At 52.7% G+C, this 15718-nt stretch overlaps 4 protein-coding genes across 4 annotated transcripts; 3 read left to right on the top strand and 1 right to left on the bottom strand.

The window, feature by feature from the left end:
* Positions 1 to 114: 114 nt before the first annotated feature.
* On the top strand, positions 115 to 2289 carry CLAFUR5_20345 (uncharacterized protein; the record flags this gene model as incomplete). Its single annotated transcript, XM_059463181.1, has 4 exons — positions 115 to 277; positions 334 to 572; positions 1448 to 1981; positions 2047 to 2289. 4 exons carry the CDS (start codon positions 115 to 117, stop codon positions 2287 to 2289), a joined length of 1179 nt encoding a protein of 392 aa, XP_059319153.1.
* A 330-nt stretch (positions 2290 to 2619) lies between these two features.
* Positions 2620 to 3351, top strand: CLAFUR5_20344 (uncharacterized protein; the record flags this gene model as incomplete). Its single annotated transcript, XM_059463180.1, has 1 exon — positions 2620 to 3351. One exon carries the CDS (start codon positions 2620 to 2622, stop codon positions 3349 to 3351), a length of 732 nt encoding a protein of 243 aa, XP_059319152.1.
* A 700-nt stretch (positions 3352 to 4051) lies between these two features.
* CLAFUR5_12895 (Nonribosomal peptide synthetase TES) lies at positions 4052 to 12796 on the bottom strand (the record flags this gene model as incomplete). Its single annotated transcript, XM_047912043.1, has 4 exons — positions 4052 to 6417; positions 6479 to 6871; positions 6937 to 8965; positions 9020 to 12796. The coding sequence occupies 4 exons, from the start codon at positions 12794 to 12796 to the stop codon at positions 4052 to 4054; spliced, it is 8565 nt and encodes a 2854-aa protein (XP_047768004.1).
* Positions 12797 to 14180: 1384 nt separating this feature from the next.
* Positions 14181 to 15632, top strand: CLAFUR5_12894 (uncharacterized protein; the record flags this gene model as incomplete). The annotated part of the gene is made up of 2 exons (XM_047912042.1): positions 14181 to 14731; positions 14780 to 15632. 2 exons carry the CDS (start codon positions 14181 to 14183, stop codon positions 15630 to 15632), a joined length of 1404 nt encoding a protein of 467 aa, XP_047768003.1.
* Between the last annotated feature and the right edge of the window lie 86 nt (positions 15633 to 15718).

Raw genomic sequence — 15718 nt, 5'->3', positions numbered from 1 at the left:
CCGCTTATCAGCTAGTGCAGTCTCAGAGACGCTTAGCTTCAAGCTCACTTCGGCCTGGCTTCCCGCGACCAAAGACACGAGGATCGACGTCGACAGCGAGAATCTCGACACACGATGGCCGACACGGAAGACACAGCATGCGCCCGAGTCTTTGCAATACCCGAATTGCTGGAACACATTCTGTTCGGGCTGCCGCCGAAAGCGCTCCTCATCACACAACGCACCTGTCAGGCCTTCCGATCATCCGTCACCAGCTCTCCAGCACTCAAGCGGTACAGTACCTCTTCCTACAGCCTCTGGCTAAGGTGGCACATGACTACCGCAAGAACGCAGCAGACCTCAACCCCCTCGTGGTACAAGTCAGCAAGGCATACATCTACTACACTCCGCGCAACCGGATGAAGATCAAAGGAGCTTCGCAACTTAACTTCACACTAGATCTGCACAACTCCCTCACCTCAGCTTTCCTCATCTATCCTCCAATCCTGTCTAGCGAGCTCACGCGCACAATTGAGACCGAGACCGCTTCATACCTCGACCTGTACCTCCAAAGCGACCCTTGCGACACCGAGGTGCGCACTGTCAAAGGGGGACGCGAGGCAGCCCGGATGAGAGAGCTCAGTGGAGTCTTGCGGTGGTGACTGTTCGGCGCAGCACGTCAAGGGAGCTGCTCGAGATCGTGGTGAGCTTGAGGAGTGCTGCAGATCGTCTTGAGCAAATCGCGGAGGGGAAGAGAGCGAGAGCTGCGCAGCGTAACAGGAAGGGTGGAGTTGACGAGGTAACTTTGGAGGACGTCTTCGAGTGGCGAATCAGTTTCAGTGAGAAGCAGCTTGGGATGATTCCGAGCGAGCCGACGATCAGTATGCGGACATGAGACGGAATGTTGGTGGATCTTTGATGGAGGCGGTCTGTGACTGCGAGGGTGGTGTCTACGGGTGCGGAGGATCTCCGGAGCTATACGATGTTGGAACTGTGCTGTGGAGTACGCCGACAGCAACTGTGTAGGGCATTCCAGGGCGATGCATCGCTCCCTCGTCAAAGAAATCTCAACACCGGTGCTTGGCATCAACGACAATGTAGGGTGGCGCATGAAAGACGTACTTCAGGTAGCAAACAGCCTGTTTGGATATAAGTTCCTAGTCTCACGGATTCATCCTGTTCCACATGATCTCTAGACTATACGGTATCTTGTTACAAATCACATGCGCTCCATACACTATGTATGTTGTGATGGTGCGCCCACGCCGCGACTCCGGGAGGCAGGGCTACACGTAGTTCAAATGGAGGGAACAATGGTGAATTAGTGCGGACAAGCTCGTCTTGATGCCTTATTAACTGATGCATCCGCGATACGTGGCTTCGGCTTTGCGCCTCGTCACATGCGTGGTCCGTCCTCTGTGCTATAAAAGTGGCTGTGCCCGCCCTTGAAGTTACATTCTCTTTCCAGTACAAACCTCATTCTACGACCACGCAACCCAATGGCCGACTCATCCATCATGGCATCCACACAGGTGGTTTCGATCCCAGAACTCCTCGAACAGATCCTGCTACAGTACACTTCCCGCCTCGAGATCTTCTGCTGGCGCAGCGAGTCCACCCAGCATTCATCGCATGCATCGCCAACTCGCCAGTACTACCTCGCCGCCTCTTCCGCCAGTTTCCCCATGGCTATCCAGATCGCGGCAACATCGCACATCCGGACAACTACAGCCCTGACCTGCTTCACGACTGTGGCCTTCACTATGGCTTAGAGGTCTATGGCTGCTTAGGTGAACGCTCCGGAATTAAGTTTCACCTCCAAGACCCCTACAACAGCTGCAGCCCATGTGCGGAAGTCGACCTTCTCTCCATCGCGACAATCCGTCCTCCGAGAGATCTCACAAGCCATGGCGCAGCATCATATCTCGCCATACATCTTCAACAGAACCCTGTCACAGTCAAACTCACCATCTTCACAACACCCCTAACGCCAGAAGACTGGGTCTTGATGCACAGTGGGGTCATGCGATTGTCACCGTGAGAGATGCGACTCTGCAGCAGCTCTAGGGCATCTGCATGAGCTTGGAGAAGGCGGCAGAGGCTCTAGAGAGAGACAGAGACTACGAGAACAAGTGGTATCTCGACGAGGACGACATGAGGATATGGGGTTATCCGCCGCCGAAGGACGAGTACGAGATGACAGACCATTTCACCAAGGAGCAGCTAGAAAGCATGGTCGATGAGGTGGACATTGATGTATTTGATTGTACGCACTATAAGCCCGGAGAGACCAAGAGTCAAGATGTGTAATTCAGGGAAAAGGAGACGCGGAACAAAGATCAGTTCGCATTGAATAGGCTAGCGACCTATTGTTCCCACTATGCTATATTGTAGTTGGTCTAAATCAGTGACCATACTCTAATGTGACGCATGGGTTGTCTCTGTGATCCATGACCGCATCGATCTACGACTGACGCTTGTGATGTGAGTAAGCCGAGTCTATTCCACATGCACGGCTTGGCGCAAGTGGGCCCGTGCTTGCCACTCGCTCAAAATTGTCCAGACTAGACTCACTCCGCGACACCACAAACTAATCTGCACCACATCGGAGACTATCACAACACCACACTGTGCACCAAGATGTCACCTTCTGCATGCGACCGTGTCATCGCCGTGCCAGAGCTGTGCAAGCTCATACTACTCGCACTACCACCAAAAGACCTTCTCCTATCGCAACGCATCAACAAGACTATCCGGACAATCATCACCGAGACTCCATCCCTCCAGCGCCGCCTCTTTTTCGCCACTCAACCACAATCAGCCGAGCTGGACAACGAGCTGCCCAAGAACCGAGACGAGGTCAACGAGCTTGCACTCGACACAAGCAGCTGGCTCTTTCCTGAGCTGTCAGAGTTCTATGCCTGGAGCTCTCACATCACACACAGCATCACAAATTACGATAGACTCCACGCCGAGGTACGAATCATCCATGTAGGCGAGGACACTCTGTCGAACATCCTCGCAAACAGCAAATGTTCCTACATGGACATGTTCCTCCAAGCACGCGCTCTTCCGACTGAAGTCACGATCGACAGTACGAATGAGCACCTCAGACGCATCCACTGGGGCCAGGCATCGATTAACATCAAGTCCAGCACATTGCGCGAGGTGTTCGAGATGGCGAAGAGCCTGGAGAGGGCAGCGCGGAGGAAGGAGGAGGATGTCAGATACGAGTTGGAGTGGGAGTGGGATGAGGCGAGTATGCTGGCTTACGATTACGAGCGGCCTGAGTTCAACTTCAATTGGAAGAAGTTCTTCAACCAGGATCAAATTGACAAGGTGATGGAGAAGCCGGACTTCATAGTTGGCTGATTGTGCTGCGGTCGACAGACGAAGACCAGCGAACACGAGGCGGAGAGGCTGAATATGAGAGCCGGTCCAGGGAAAATCATGGAAGGATGAACCACTGGGCTGAGCTGGCAAGGGAAGGAAGCAGGTCAAGCATTACATTCTCTATCATGGCAAGGACCGACTACTACAATCCTCGAAGAGCTTCCTTAAAACAGTCTTCCACCATTCTTCTCCGTGTTTCGCGCGCTTGATTGCAATAAAGCAGTGTCGAACCCTCGCCAGAGTAGATCGTCTAGACGTGGTTGACGTGGTTGACGTGGTTGACATCCTCAAGAGCAATGTAAGTCCTTTCCGGAGTTGGTTCACTGGTCGCCACAGCAAAAGTCACATTCTGCATGTCAAGGCGGGTGGTGCCTGTGCATCTACGAGGTCGCCATTGATGGTCTTGTCTGGGACGTAAGAGTAAGTCTGAACGGGAAGCTGGACACCGATGACATCGTAAGCCACAACATTGAGCGTTCCTGGCTGGCCGAGACCAGCAATTGTAGCGGTGTCTATGCCGAAGCCGAACTAGAAAGATTTAAGGTCGAAGGAAATGGTGTGAGAGTCGCGCCGAAAGTGTTGAGTTTGAGCTGTCCAAGCTTGTGAAGATCAATGGGGTATTTTTTTGGGACTGTCATCTGCGAACATGATTGTGATGACTGAACACTGTTGCAACTCCTCACATGCGATAATTCCCGCAGACCATATGCAGTAACCTCGCGAGAAATCGCTCATCATAATGAGACGACTTGCCCATGATACTCATACGGACGGTCTTGTCTGGCAGAGGAACCGCCTCGACCTCGATATAGTTGGCCTTTGGCACCGGCAGATCGTCCTCGTGTTGCACACAAGAAATTTCCTTCGCAACATTGACACCCAAGTCCAGATTGGCCGAGTTCTGATAGTGCGCTGTGAGTCCAAAGTCGTCAACCTCCTCGCCCCAACACGTGCAATGTGCAGCGATCTCGTCAAAGCCTACAGCATCATGCGCAGAGCTTTCGAGCATCTGCTGGCGCAGGACTTCGAAAGCACTCTGCGGTGTTATTGCAGCTAACGAGCAGTCAGAAAATGTGACGCGGACCGGGATCTCGTTGAGACAGGGACCGCAGACGTCTTGAAGATCTTCCGGAACGCTGCTGCGGCCGGAAATGATGCAACCGAATACCACATCTCGTGTTGCAGTCGTCTGAGCGAGCATTGCGGCGCAAGATGCCAGAAAGCGGACTGCGGGCGTCTGGGCAGAGCTTGCGACAATCGTTGGCTGAGGAATGGTGTGGCTCACCCTGATCAAATGCACACCAACGGAGGCTCTATGTTTGGTTGATGGGATTACAGTTGGTGCCTTGGTGCCCTGTAGCAATTTGCGCCAGTACGGGTAACTCTCTGGGCTCTGTGCCAGAACATATCGAAGGTAGTCTGCGAATGATCGAGGTGGAGCAGGAGCAGTGCCGCTGTGCAGAAGTCTCGTCAGGGTGGAGAGCATTCGCGGAATGCTAACTCCATCGTACTGGGCATGACAGAGCCTCATCACAAGCTTGTGTGGCCTTTGCTGCCGGTGCATCAACACAAAACGAGTTGTGGCTGTCTGTGGATGAGGTCGCGCCCCGAGTGTGGCTCTGTCCGCTTCGCAGAAGCGATTGATAGTATCCAACGTGTCGAGATCGTTGGCTTGCAACTCTTGCCAAGGCAATTGGTTCTCTTGGTAGTCATCGAAGACTTGATGCACACGATAGGGACTGCATACAAATCTGACGCGAAGGACGTCGAAGTCATGAAGCAGTCTTGAACATGCGTTCTTGACCTGCTCCTTGTCGCAACCCGCCGGGATGTCGACCAGTAAGTGGTACACATGGGCAGAGTAGCCATTGACTGTACCATTGAGGAATTGATATTGGGACCAAGTCACTGGTAGTGTCTCGGAGGATGGGGGCTTGTTGGAAGGAAGCGTCTCGGAAGGCAGTGTCATGGAGAAATGCGCGTCGTGATCAACGGTAGCAGCGGTCGCAGGTTCGACCATCCGTCCTGGCGAAGTGTTCGTCGAGGAGCATATCCCCACATGCGCAGCAAGACTACTGAGTTGTGGCCAGGTCCAGACGTCTGCTACACTGAGCGATACACCTGCTCGTCGCGCCGCATTGACCAGTTTCATGGCCAATAGAGAGTCACCACCGCGGTGGAAAAAGTTGTCTTCTGTGGTGATGCTCTCAGCATCAATGTTCAGGGCCATAGCCCAGAGGGATCGTAGTTTCTCCTCCGTGCATGGTGATCGTACTTCCTCCTCCGTGCATGATCTGGATTGATCAGCTGCTAACGCATCGTGACTTGGCAGCAAGGAGCAGGCATTGCGTTGTTCCTGCGTCAGTTCATTAGGCATCGCCTGAAGTCTGCGTCTATCGAGTTTGCCAGTTGGACTTAGCGGAAAGCTCTCTAGAGGTACGAACAACGCCGGGATCATATACTTTGGAACCATGCCAGCAAGTTCATTTTTAGCATTCCCGGCCTTCTCTCGAAGCAGAGACGTCTGTTCATTGAACGACAAAGCGGCCCATGACTTGTTTTGTACGTGGACAAACGCCACCAATGTATCTTTCTTGGGCCCACATACATCTGCTATGACCGACACCTCCGGCAGGCTCTTCTTCAGCACATCTTGCACATTGTGCTGAACATCGAGTAGCTCCACTCTTTGGCCACGGACTTTGACTTGCTGCATGTTGTTGCGTCCCACGAAGGTCAAACTGCCGTCAGGTTGATATCTGACCAGATCGCCAGTACGATATGCTCGTCCTTTCCGACCGGGTCGACCGGGTCGATCGCGAAGCAGCCAAGGCGGGTTCTCGACGAAAGAGGCAGCGGTACGGTTGGGGTCTTTATAGTAGCCAGTTCCAACTAAAGGCCCCTCAAGCCATAATTCGGCAATGCAGCCAACTCCGACGAGCCGTTCTGTATGCTGCGGATCCACTAGCCATGCCAGTACTCCGGCTGGTCGACCGATGCTAAGAGCATGAGCTCCAGGCTTGGTCATTGTTGTGATTGGTGTGCCTACAGCAGTCGCGTCAGTTTGCTGCAATGGGGCAGCCGTTGTGCGGCGATTTACACTTACATTCAGAAGGACCGTAAATGAATCTCACGCTGGTGTGGACTTGAATCCTCTGCATTTCGTCCTCATCAGCTGCTTCGCCCCCGATCTCCAGCGATTCAAGCGCCCGCAGTGCCGCGATATCAAGTGTACTAGCCACAGTCGGGGTCAGGAAAGCGAATGTTGCTCCGAGCCTGAGTATACTGCCACTCAAGTCGTTTTGTCGATCTGTGTCGGAAGGTATGCAGACGCAGCCACCGGCATATAGAGTATGTAGCAGATTGAACCACGAGCCATCGAAGGCAAGCGAGCTGAAGTCATACACTCTCGAGTCTTCGCCAACGCTCCGGCGTGGATGTTGATGAACAATGGCGCTGCTAAAACTGCCGTGAGAAATGACGACTCCTTTCGGTGCACCTATCGTGTGTTAGTGTCTACCCGGGGCTTTTCATATTTGAGGAGGTCATCCATTAACTTCTTACCTGTACTGCCGCTGGTGAAGACAACATACAGCGGCGTCGCTGGATCAACGCTGGGCAGGGCTCTCCCAGATGTAGCGGAAGACCATTGTGTGGCGTTAGCAGCATCGACAACAACAATTAGCTCTTTGAATAGAGCCTGTGCCGAGACCCGCTGTCGTGGCGAGGCCAGAATGATCCTGGGACCCAGTTGATCGACCATAGACTGGAGTCTGGCCACTGGCAACGATGGATCAAGCAGACATGACGTGCCTCCAGCCTTCATAACAGCCAACATGGCAACTGCAGTCCACTTGCTTTTCTCGATGTAGATCGCAACGGCCACGGCATCGACAACACCGTGGTCCAGCAAATGATCTGCTAGCCGCGTCGAAAGACCATCGAGCTCCTCATACGTCAGGTCGCCGTCCCAGGCTGCAATGGCCTGAGCACTGGGGCGTTGACGGATTGTTGATGATAGTAGGTCATGCGTGGCAGATTCGATGGCCTCAGGCATTTTCGCATTGCATTTCCAGATAGCGCTCATGTCAATCTCGCCGAGCCACTCGATCTCTGACAAACGCTGCTCACGCGCTTCAGGTAGGCAGAGCTTGCGCAGGATGGTCTCGTATTGTGACAGCATTTGTCGCATCTGTGCTTCTGGGACCACGGCCGAATCGAAGGTCACTCGGATGTCTACACCATTCTTTGACAGCTGGCATTCCATAACCATGGCATATGTGCTTATTGCACCCAGATCATTATCGGCAGCCCGGACGGACGCTTCGTGCTTGAAAAGAGAATGTCCGTTCTCACCGTGTTTCAAAGACTCTTTACTGGGTTGTACAACCAGTAAAGTCTGAAACTCTGTCGCTCGATGGGCGTCCTCGCTCAAATCCCGAATAGCCGCGAGGCCCATATGTTCATACCTGGACAGAGCAGCCCAATCATTTTGTAAGCGAACAAGAAAGTCTCCGACTGTTTCCTGCGAACATGCGAACGTGACCCTCGTTAGTAGGGTGGTCAGCGTGGGGCCAGTCATTTCCTCGATACCGGCCACTGGGATACTGTCTCTTCCAGCCAAGGCCGTCCCAAACACTACATCCTGGACATTTTCTCTCTGACTAATCAAGATCGCGAGAGCAGCGCGTACAGCAACAGCTGCTGTGACATCCATCTCGCCCCAGCTCATATCCTGGAACCGACAATGATGAAGCGAGTCCGACTTCGGACGATAGCCTGGGTTGGGAAGGCGTGGGAACTGCTCTGCTTCGTTGTCCATCAGATTGGCTCTCCACGCTTGCTTGCCAGCTTCGGACTGGTTATGTTGTACGAGGGCCTTGATGAAATTCTGGAATGGCGGTGGAGGCGAGATCGGCAAAGAATGATAAGCTCGATCAAGGGCGTCAAAAAGGATTCGCATGGACCAGCCGTCGAAGAGGGAATGATGCGCCGTCAGGATAAAGTAGCGCTGCGTTCCTTCCGTGATCACCGCCGCCCGTACAAGTGGCTGTCCCAATCCCATATGGTTTTGTCGGTCCTTCTTGGTGTATTCCTCGACCGAAGTTCCCAAGCTCCAGCTGATTTGGCTTTTAGTCACAACTTGTACGAAATTGTCACCAGGCAGATAGATGATGCGTGATCGCAGAATAGGATGGGCTCGAACCACATCCCCAAACGCCACTTGGAACCGCTCTATGCCGGTAGTGGGAAGCAGCTGCTTCACGTGGCGACCGATGTAGTCGCTAGGGTTCGCAAGGTTCAGTGCCACTAGACCTGCTTGTAACGGCGTGCAAGGGAATATGTCTTCGATGCTATGGGCTGAGATGTCGCATTGAGTCATTGCCGAGCTTCGCGCCTCAGCTTCGGAAGTGTACTGCAGCATTTCAAAGGGAGCAACATCGATATGCGTAGCAGGTTGTACTGAAAACTGCTGCTCAACTGCCTCTTCATGCACCGTTCTGGCCATGTCGCGAAGTCGCGGCGAGGTCAAGATGCCAGGGATCTTGAGGGTCAAACCATGCCGTCTGGCCGCCGCTGCCAAGCGCATTGCCTACGTGAGGAGATCAGGGATGGTGTAAGCAAGAGAGTAGTATTTAGAGCATACCTTGATCGAATCGCCGCCTTTCCGAACGAAATGGTCGTCGGCAGCGATGCTAGCAACCGGTACGTCGAGAACCATTGCCCAAAGTTCCTTCAATTTTGTCTCTATGGAACTGTCGACGCTTCTTGTTGGCGGGTTACGTGCGCTATCGCGCTTAATGGCCGCAGCGAACTCCGAAGCAGCCATCTTGGCAAGCTTCTTGTGATCTACTTTGCCGTTGTTGGTCAGAGGCATCTGATCGATAACCAAAACTGCTCTGGGCATCATGTACGGAGGAAGCTTGTCGCGAGCCCACACCTCCAATTCTTGTTGCAGAGCAATGCGCCCATCAACTTGGATAGGTTGATTGCACAATGTGCGCGGATCGCGGTTATCATGATCGACAGGAAACTTGAGCGCCCTGCGACAGTGCATCTCACCTCGAGGTTGGAAGAACACGGCGTCCATGCCACCGCGTTGTGAATACTGCCGGGCCCAGCTAACTTGGACCTCTAAGCCTGCTGCTTTTGCCAGCTGGTGTAGCCCCGCTGCATCCCATGACAGAGGAGCATCGGTATGCTCGTGAAAGCGTTTTGTCAGGTCTTCTACTTGCTGGCCTAGAGCTCCAGGGACACGGATAGCATCTACGATCGCTTTGTCCGCGGCAATCTTCGAGTAGGGAATGCTCGAGAGTGCCAATACGATGTCAGAGGATGAACTTGACCGAGACTTGACCATAAGCTGCTTTTCGATGGCAGCGCGATCAAGACGCTCAACGCTGACATCCATCCATTCATCGGGAGCAAGCTCATGTACTTGTGAAGGAGACGCCGCGGCGCCACACATGTGGACTACTGCTGCATATCTGAAGCAGCTTAGTTCGTTTGTTGCATGCATCCGTTTTGGCAAAATCTCTACGTGCTCGATGCTTCCGCTAAACTTGACTGGCAAAGCTGTGAACAAGCCGGGATCAATCAGCATCTCTTTTTCTCGGCTCATCTGCTCGTCCACGATGGCGCAAAGATCTCCAATGGTCATTTCCGCAACAGCGTTGTGACAAGCTTTGTGAGTAAGGAATTCATGGTAGAGCGCATAAGACCGGACATCGCCGAAGAAGAGCCTTGTCTTTTGGTATGGTCGAAGCTGTCCGATGCAGTCCTCGATGATCTTGTATATGTATGCTGCTGACGGGAAGTACATGGATACCGAGTTAATGACGACGAGGTCTGGCTGACAATCGTCCATCCAGCGTCCAATGCCAGAAGCAGTGCCTTGGTGAACACGAGCTTTGCCCTTGATGTCCGCGATCGACTCGATGGCTGAGTTGACGAAATTGACGGCGTCCAGCGACGGTTCGAGGCCCACATACTGTGTCGACATGGGTGTAAGGTTGAACAGCATCATACCACTGCCAGTTCCGACCTCAAGCACCTTGCCCAGTGCTCCGCCAGGACAGCTCTCCTGGATAGTACGAATCGTGTCTTCGAGCCATTCTTCCATCTCATGCCGAGGAATCAAGGTTCCATCGTACATCGAGGTCCAGCCAACAAAGTCTCTTCCAAGGTTCGAAATCGCAAGATCCAAGCCGAGGTCGGCATATCTGCTTCCAGGAGATTTTGTGACGAAGCTGACAAGATCCAATTCTTCGGCATTGTCGGGAATATAGAGAATTGTTGTGGCGCTGTCGATTGCAGAGTGTGACATGAGTACCCTGTCGATTTCATCCACCTCAACACGGTGACCTCGGATCTTGACTTGATGATCTATTCTTCCCATGAACTGCAGCTGCATGTCGCTCGGGCGAAGACGAGCCAGGTCTCCCGTTCGGTACGCTCGTACAGCAGTACCGTTGATGCTGATTTGGACGAAGCGGTCAACATTGAGTTGAGTATCGAGATATCCCCTCGCTAGGCCGTCACCACCGACAATAAGCTCCCCAATGACTCCTGGAGGAACCGGAACCATTCGCTGCTTTGTATCGGCCACGATCGCAAATGAGCCGGTAACTGCCTGCCCGATGGGCACATCATCCGAAATGTGCTCGTCGTCAGCAGGAATGCGGTACAATGTACTGACGACCGTGTTTTCGGTGGGTCCATATCCATTGAAGACTTCTCCTTGAACAAGTCGTTTCAGTTGTCGTGCATGGGAGGCCTTGAACCGGTCGCCACCAACGACCAATATTTTCAATTGTTTGAACAATACAGGAGCTTCGCGAAGACAATGGTCTAACAGAGCTGGTGTGAAGACAGCCATCTTCACGCTCTGCCGTACGAATGCCTCGCTAAGCGAGTGGCTGTCGAGAAGAATGGACTCGTCTACACAGTATAGAGTATGGCCGTTGAGTAATGCTGTGTAAATCTCCATCATGGCGGCATCGAAAGCTGGATTGAGTAAATGTGCTACCACGGACGTTTCTTCGGCCGAGTGAGGTGTGATTTGGTAGCTTTCTTGCTTTGCAACGCGAACAATGGCACGATGTTCGATCATGACTCCCTTCGGACGTCCGGTCGATCCTGATGTGAAGATAACTGCTGCGAGTGTGGCTGGCAAAGGCAGCATGTGTTCCACAGGCGTCACGGGAACATTGTCGTCCAGGATCTGGGCGATCGAGACGTATTCAGCATCCGCCATTCGAGCGGCTAACGACTCAAGTCCGGGGCCGTAGAGCACCAAAGGCTGGTTTCCCATCGACGAAAGCATGTGGTTCAGCCTTTCGACAGGAGATCTGATGTCTAGTGGAACATACGCATGATTTGCACCAAGGATGCCGATGTACGTGGTGACTGCGACAACCGATCGACCAGCTAGTACACCTATCATGGTTTCTGCAGCACACCGTCTCCGGGCGAGCCAATTTGATATTTTCTGCGAAAGTGTGTCCAGCTCAGAGTAAGTGAGCGTCTGCGACGAGTCTTTGACGGCGATCGTGTTGGGATGGCGAGTAACTTGTTCCCGGAAAGCATCGCAGACTGAAGTATGTTGCTTTGGAACGGCACGGCTAGGGTCTGGGACGATGCTACTGAAATTGGAGAGAAGTAGTAGCTGAGCACATGAGGTTGTCGGGTCGTCCGACCCGCTTTCTAGCACTCCAAGGAACACTGACACCAGGCTGATGATCGAGTCCCGGTCGATGGCTCTGTTTGCAAAATATACATTGCCGGATCCTCCCTCTTCGTCGAGCCAGAAATGCCATATGATGTCGCTTCCGATTATGTCGCTCGAAGGATATAACTTGGTTATATGTGAGTCAGGCTCAATAGGACGTTCTCGCAAGGCAAAGATAATCCTTGAATCTGCATGGCGCAGAGTGGACTGGGATAACGTTGCTTCCGCAGAAATGCCCAGATCTAGATCTCGTGCCTGATCCAGTCTTCCCTTAGCCTGCTGTAATAGGTCCACAAAGCGCGTGTTGTCCTCAATCTTTGTCGATATGGAATGCAATTGTGTGTCGTGAACATCATCATGGCCAATATTGCCAGGAGCGCTTGTCACATTGCTTAATATGCCAACAGTGAGGTCCGAAGCACCTGTTGTTCGATATAAAGCTGCTCGGAAGGCGGCAAAGAGCACGGTCTTCAGATCGTACTCATGAAGAGCTGACGATACTTGTAGTCGCTGGCACAGCGACCTTTCGACCTTGAAATCGTGCCTGCCAAAAGATTGAGTGTTGCAATGGTCGGGAGGCGCTTCTTCACGGATGCGACCCAGTAGGCTGTCCTTCGTCCGTCCATCGTGGGGTGCCCTATGATCCTTTACTACCAACGAGCTGTTCTCCATATTGCCAAAGGCTAGCGCCATCGCAACCCGCACTCATCGAGGTGCTTGGAGCCACAAAAATTGTGCCTGGATGGCGGAGCACGAGGTAGTAGCCATCTTGCCATCGTCCTGGTAGCCAGAGCCCTGTTTACACTAATGCTTCAATGATCTGTCCAGAACAACACCTCGAAGCTTGGCCGAAGGCATAGATCCTACGATAGCCGGGCTGTTAATCTGCCGTGACACAAGTGGAGAAATCCATGGACAGGGTGTTACGAGGCATGGCCAACAGGGCTAAAAGTCATGAGCCCACTGTAGCCGCAACCTGGCACGAGCCAATTTGGCCCAAGGGCTTGATACCGGTGTCTGTGGGGCATTGCTGAGCGGCCATTGGGGTGTCCGCAGGCATCGCTGGCAGTGGCCACACTCTGGCCACGAACTTGGCGAGACCATATCCACTGCATTACAATGGTGTCATGCGCGGCCGCGCATCACTAGACAAACTTCTAGCGCAGCATTGGCAAGGCTGTCCAGCACACTTGTGATCGGTCTCATGCTGTCGCTAGAAGTGAATCGAATTCCCGACTGCCTGATATCCGGGCTCGCGGTAGCCTTCACAGTGCTAATGCCCAGGACCAAGTGGCCTTCAGCTTTGATGAGGGTCAGGTTGGCTAAGCGCCCTAGCCAATGTTGTTGTGGAAAGTTCGAACGACGCGTGACACGCGAAGTCGTCGTCGCGCCAAGCATATTCTTGTGTCGGAAACCCGTGAGACACAGCGACCGGGGTGTGGCTTCGAGATCTGAGCTGCTCTCGCGATTTGAAGATAGTAAGAACGAGTCGGAATAGCCTAACACCTACGTAATACGGTCGCGATAAGTCCCTTAGCTACAATACTTAAGATCTAGCGAGATAGATTCCGTCGTACTTGCGTAAGTAGCGTACTATCGAAAGTAGGCGTATTATATATTTAGTAGAGGTTCTAGCCGTTAGCCTTAAGAACGCCGAACAAACTACGACTTTACGATTACCGTAGTAAGAACGTACCGTATATTACTAGAAACGAGCCTATATTACTACATAACTTAATTACTACCGTAAAGTATATATCGTAGGCCTAGTTACGCCGGTGTTATAGTATATAGGATTGTTCTCGTTATACAAATCTCGAAGCTACACCCCGGTCGCTGTCTCACGGGTTTGCGACATAAGAATAGGATATACCCGGACCCCTCGGACATAAGAAGTGAACCCTTACCTCTTGCTAGCATCCACTGCCTGCTTCTGGAAGTCCTTGCGCCTTTTAGGCCCTGTGCCGCCACTTGGAATGCCGTCTATCGCCTGCTATGCCCTTGGACACCTCGTCAAAGATGGTACCACGATGGCTCCTCCGATCAGCATTGCAGCCATCCCATCATTCTTGCCGCCATGGAGGTGGGATCGAGATATGAGCGATTATTCGCCTGGGCGAGGAGCAATGGAGGCTTCATTCACTCCGATTTGAAGCTGGTCCAGACAGATGACCGCGGGGTGGAGTGCACTGTTGACGATGAGAGTGGCGGCATAGATCGCCATGAGGTTTTCATGCGAGTCCACTACCGTCTATCCCTTTCCTACTGGAACGCCGTCTCGGCGGGCAAGGAGTCCGACTCATACTATCAGCCTCACTCGAGATCTCTGCCAAAGGAGCTTTTGGAAAGCTCGGCGGACCATGAGACTGTAAGTGCCTTATTTCTGGTACAGCAGTATCTCTTGGGCGAGGAGTCTTTCTGGCATCCGTACATCCAAATATTGCCACAGCCTCGTGATGCCTGTGATCCGGCGATACCCCTACTATGGTCCAAAGAAGATCTGCGCTGGCTGTCCGGCACCTACCTGGAGGAAGAAGTCGTGAAGAAGCGGAAGGATCTGGAGTCTCGTTGGTCGGAAGCTGTGAATTTGATGTCTAGAGACGGCTCAGACATTTCCACATACACATTGTAAGCATCAAGACAACATTCAAGATCAACTGACGCTAACAAGTATAGTGACCTGTTCCTTTGGGCCCACTACATATTCGTGACGAGATCTTTTTCGACCTTGGCAATAGAAGGTGACTCTGCGGCTATCAAAGACGAGTACCAGATCATCTTCAAGTCTGGCGCATGCATCGATGATGTTCCAAAAGTTCTGATGCCTGTGCTAGATCTACTGAATCACGATCAGCGTGCTGGCATGGGCTACGACTTCAAGGACACGGGCCTGGGACTCAGAAAAGCGACGGCCCTCAAGCCCGGCGAGGGTATTGGTAACCCTTACGACAAAGATACGCAACGATACAACAACACCTCTTTACTGAAGGACTTCGGATTCATCCTTTCTGATAACGAATTTCCAGAGGCAGTATTACCACTGCCTTTCGACATCGCTCAGCCTGCACACCCATCTCACGCTATCTTCAGCACATCGTCCACGTCCGACGAATACTATGCATCCAGCGAAGAGATTCGACTTGCCTTCGTCACGGTTCGAGCGCCATGTCGTCACCCTCTCGGGCTGATGAATCCGTCTCACGAAGCACGCGCACTCAGGCACTTCCATCCTAAACTGGTTTCCATGGTATCCTTCAAAGTTGCTACGCTGATAGAGCGAGCGGCGCTGAGAAATGACCCCTACACTATGCCATCACGCCGTAATCAGCAGGCCACCATCGACTTTCTTGAAACCCACGCTCGCAAGATTTTACATGACCTGAGGGCAGCAGTCGATGGCCTCGAGCCTACCAACTACAGGCAGGCAATCACTCAGAAATATAGACTCGAACAAGCTACGATTCTCGAGGATGTGTTGAGGGATATGGCAGTCCCGTCAGATCTCTTCTTCGTTGGAGACGACCAGTAGCGTCCACCGCTGAACAGGTATAGCTATTTGAGGAATCATGCTCGATACGCGCAACTTTCTCATACTCGGGACGAGATCAAGACCGA

This window comes from Fulvia fulva, chromosome 11 (assembly GCF_020509005.1).
Source record: "Fulvia fulva chromosome 11, complete sequence".
Lineage (NCBI taxonomy): Eukaryota > Fungi > Ascomycota > Dothideomycetes > Mycosphaerellales > Mycosphaerellaceae > Fulvia > Fulvia fulva.
The sequence above is the reverse complement of the archived record's forward strand: the minus strand, read 5'-3'. Positions and strand labels throughout refer to the sequence as shown.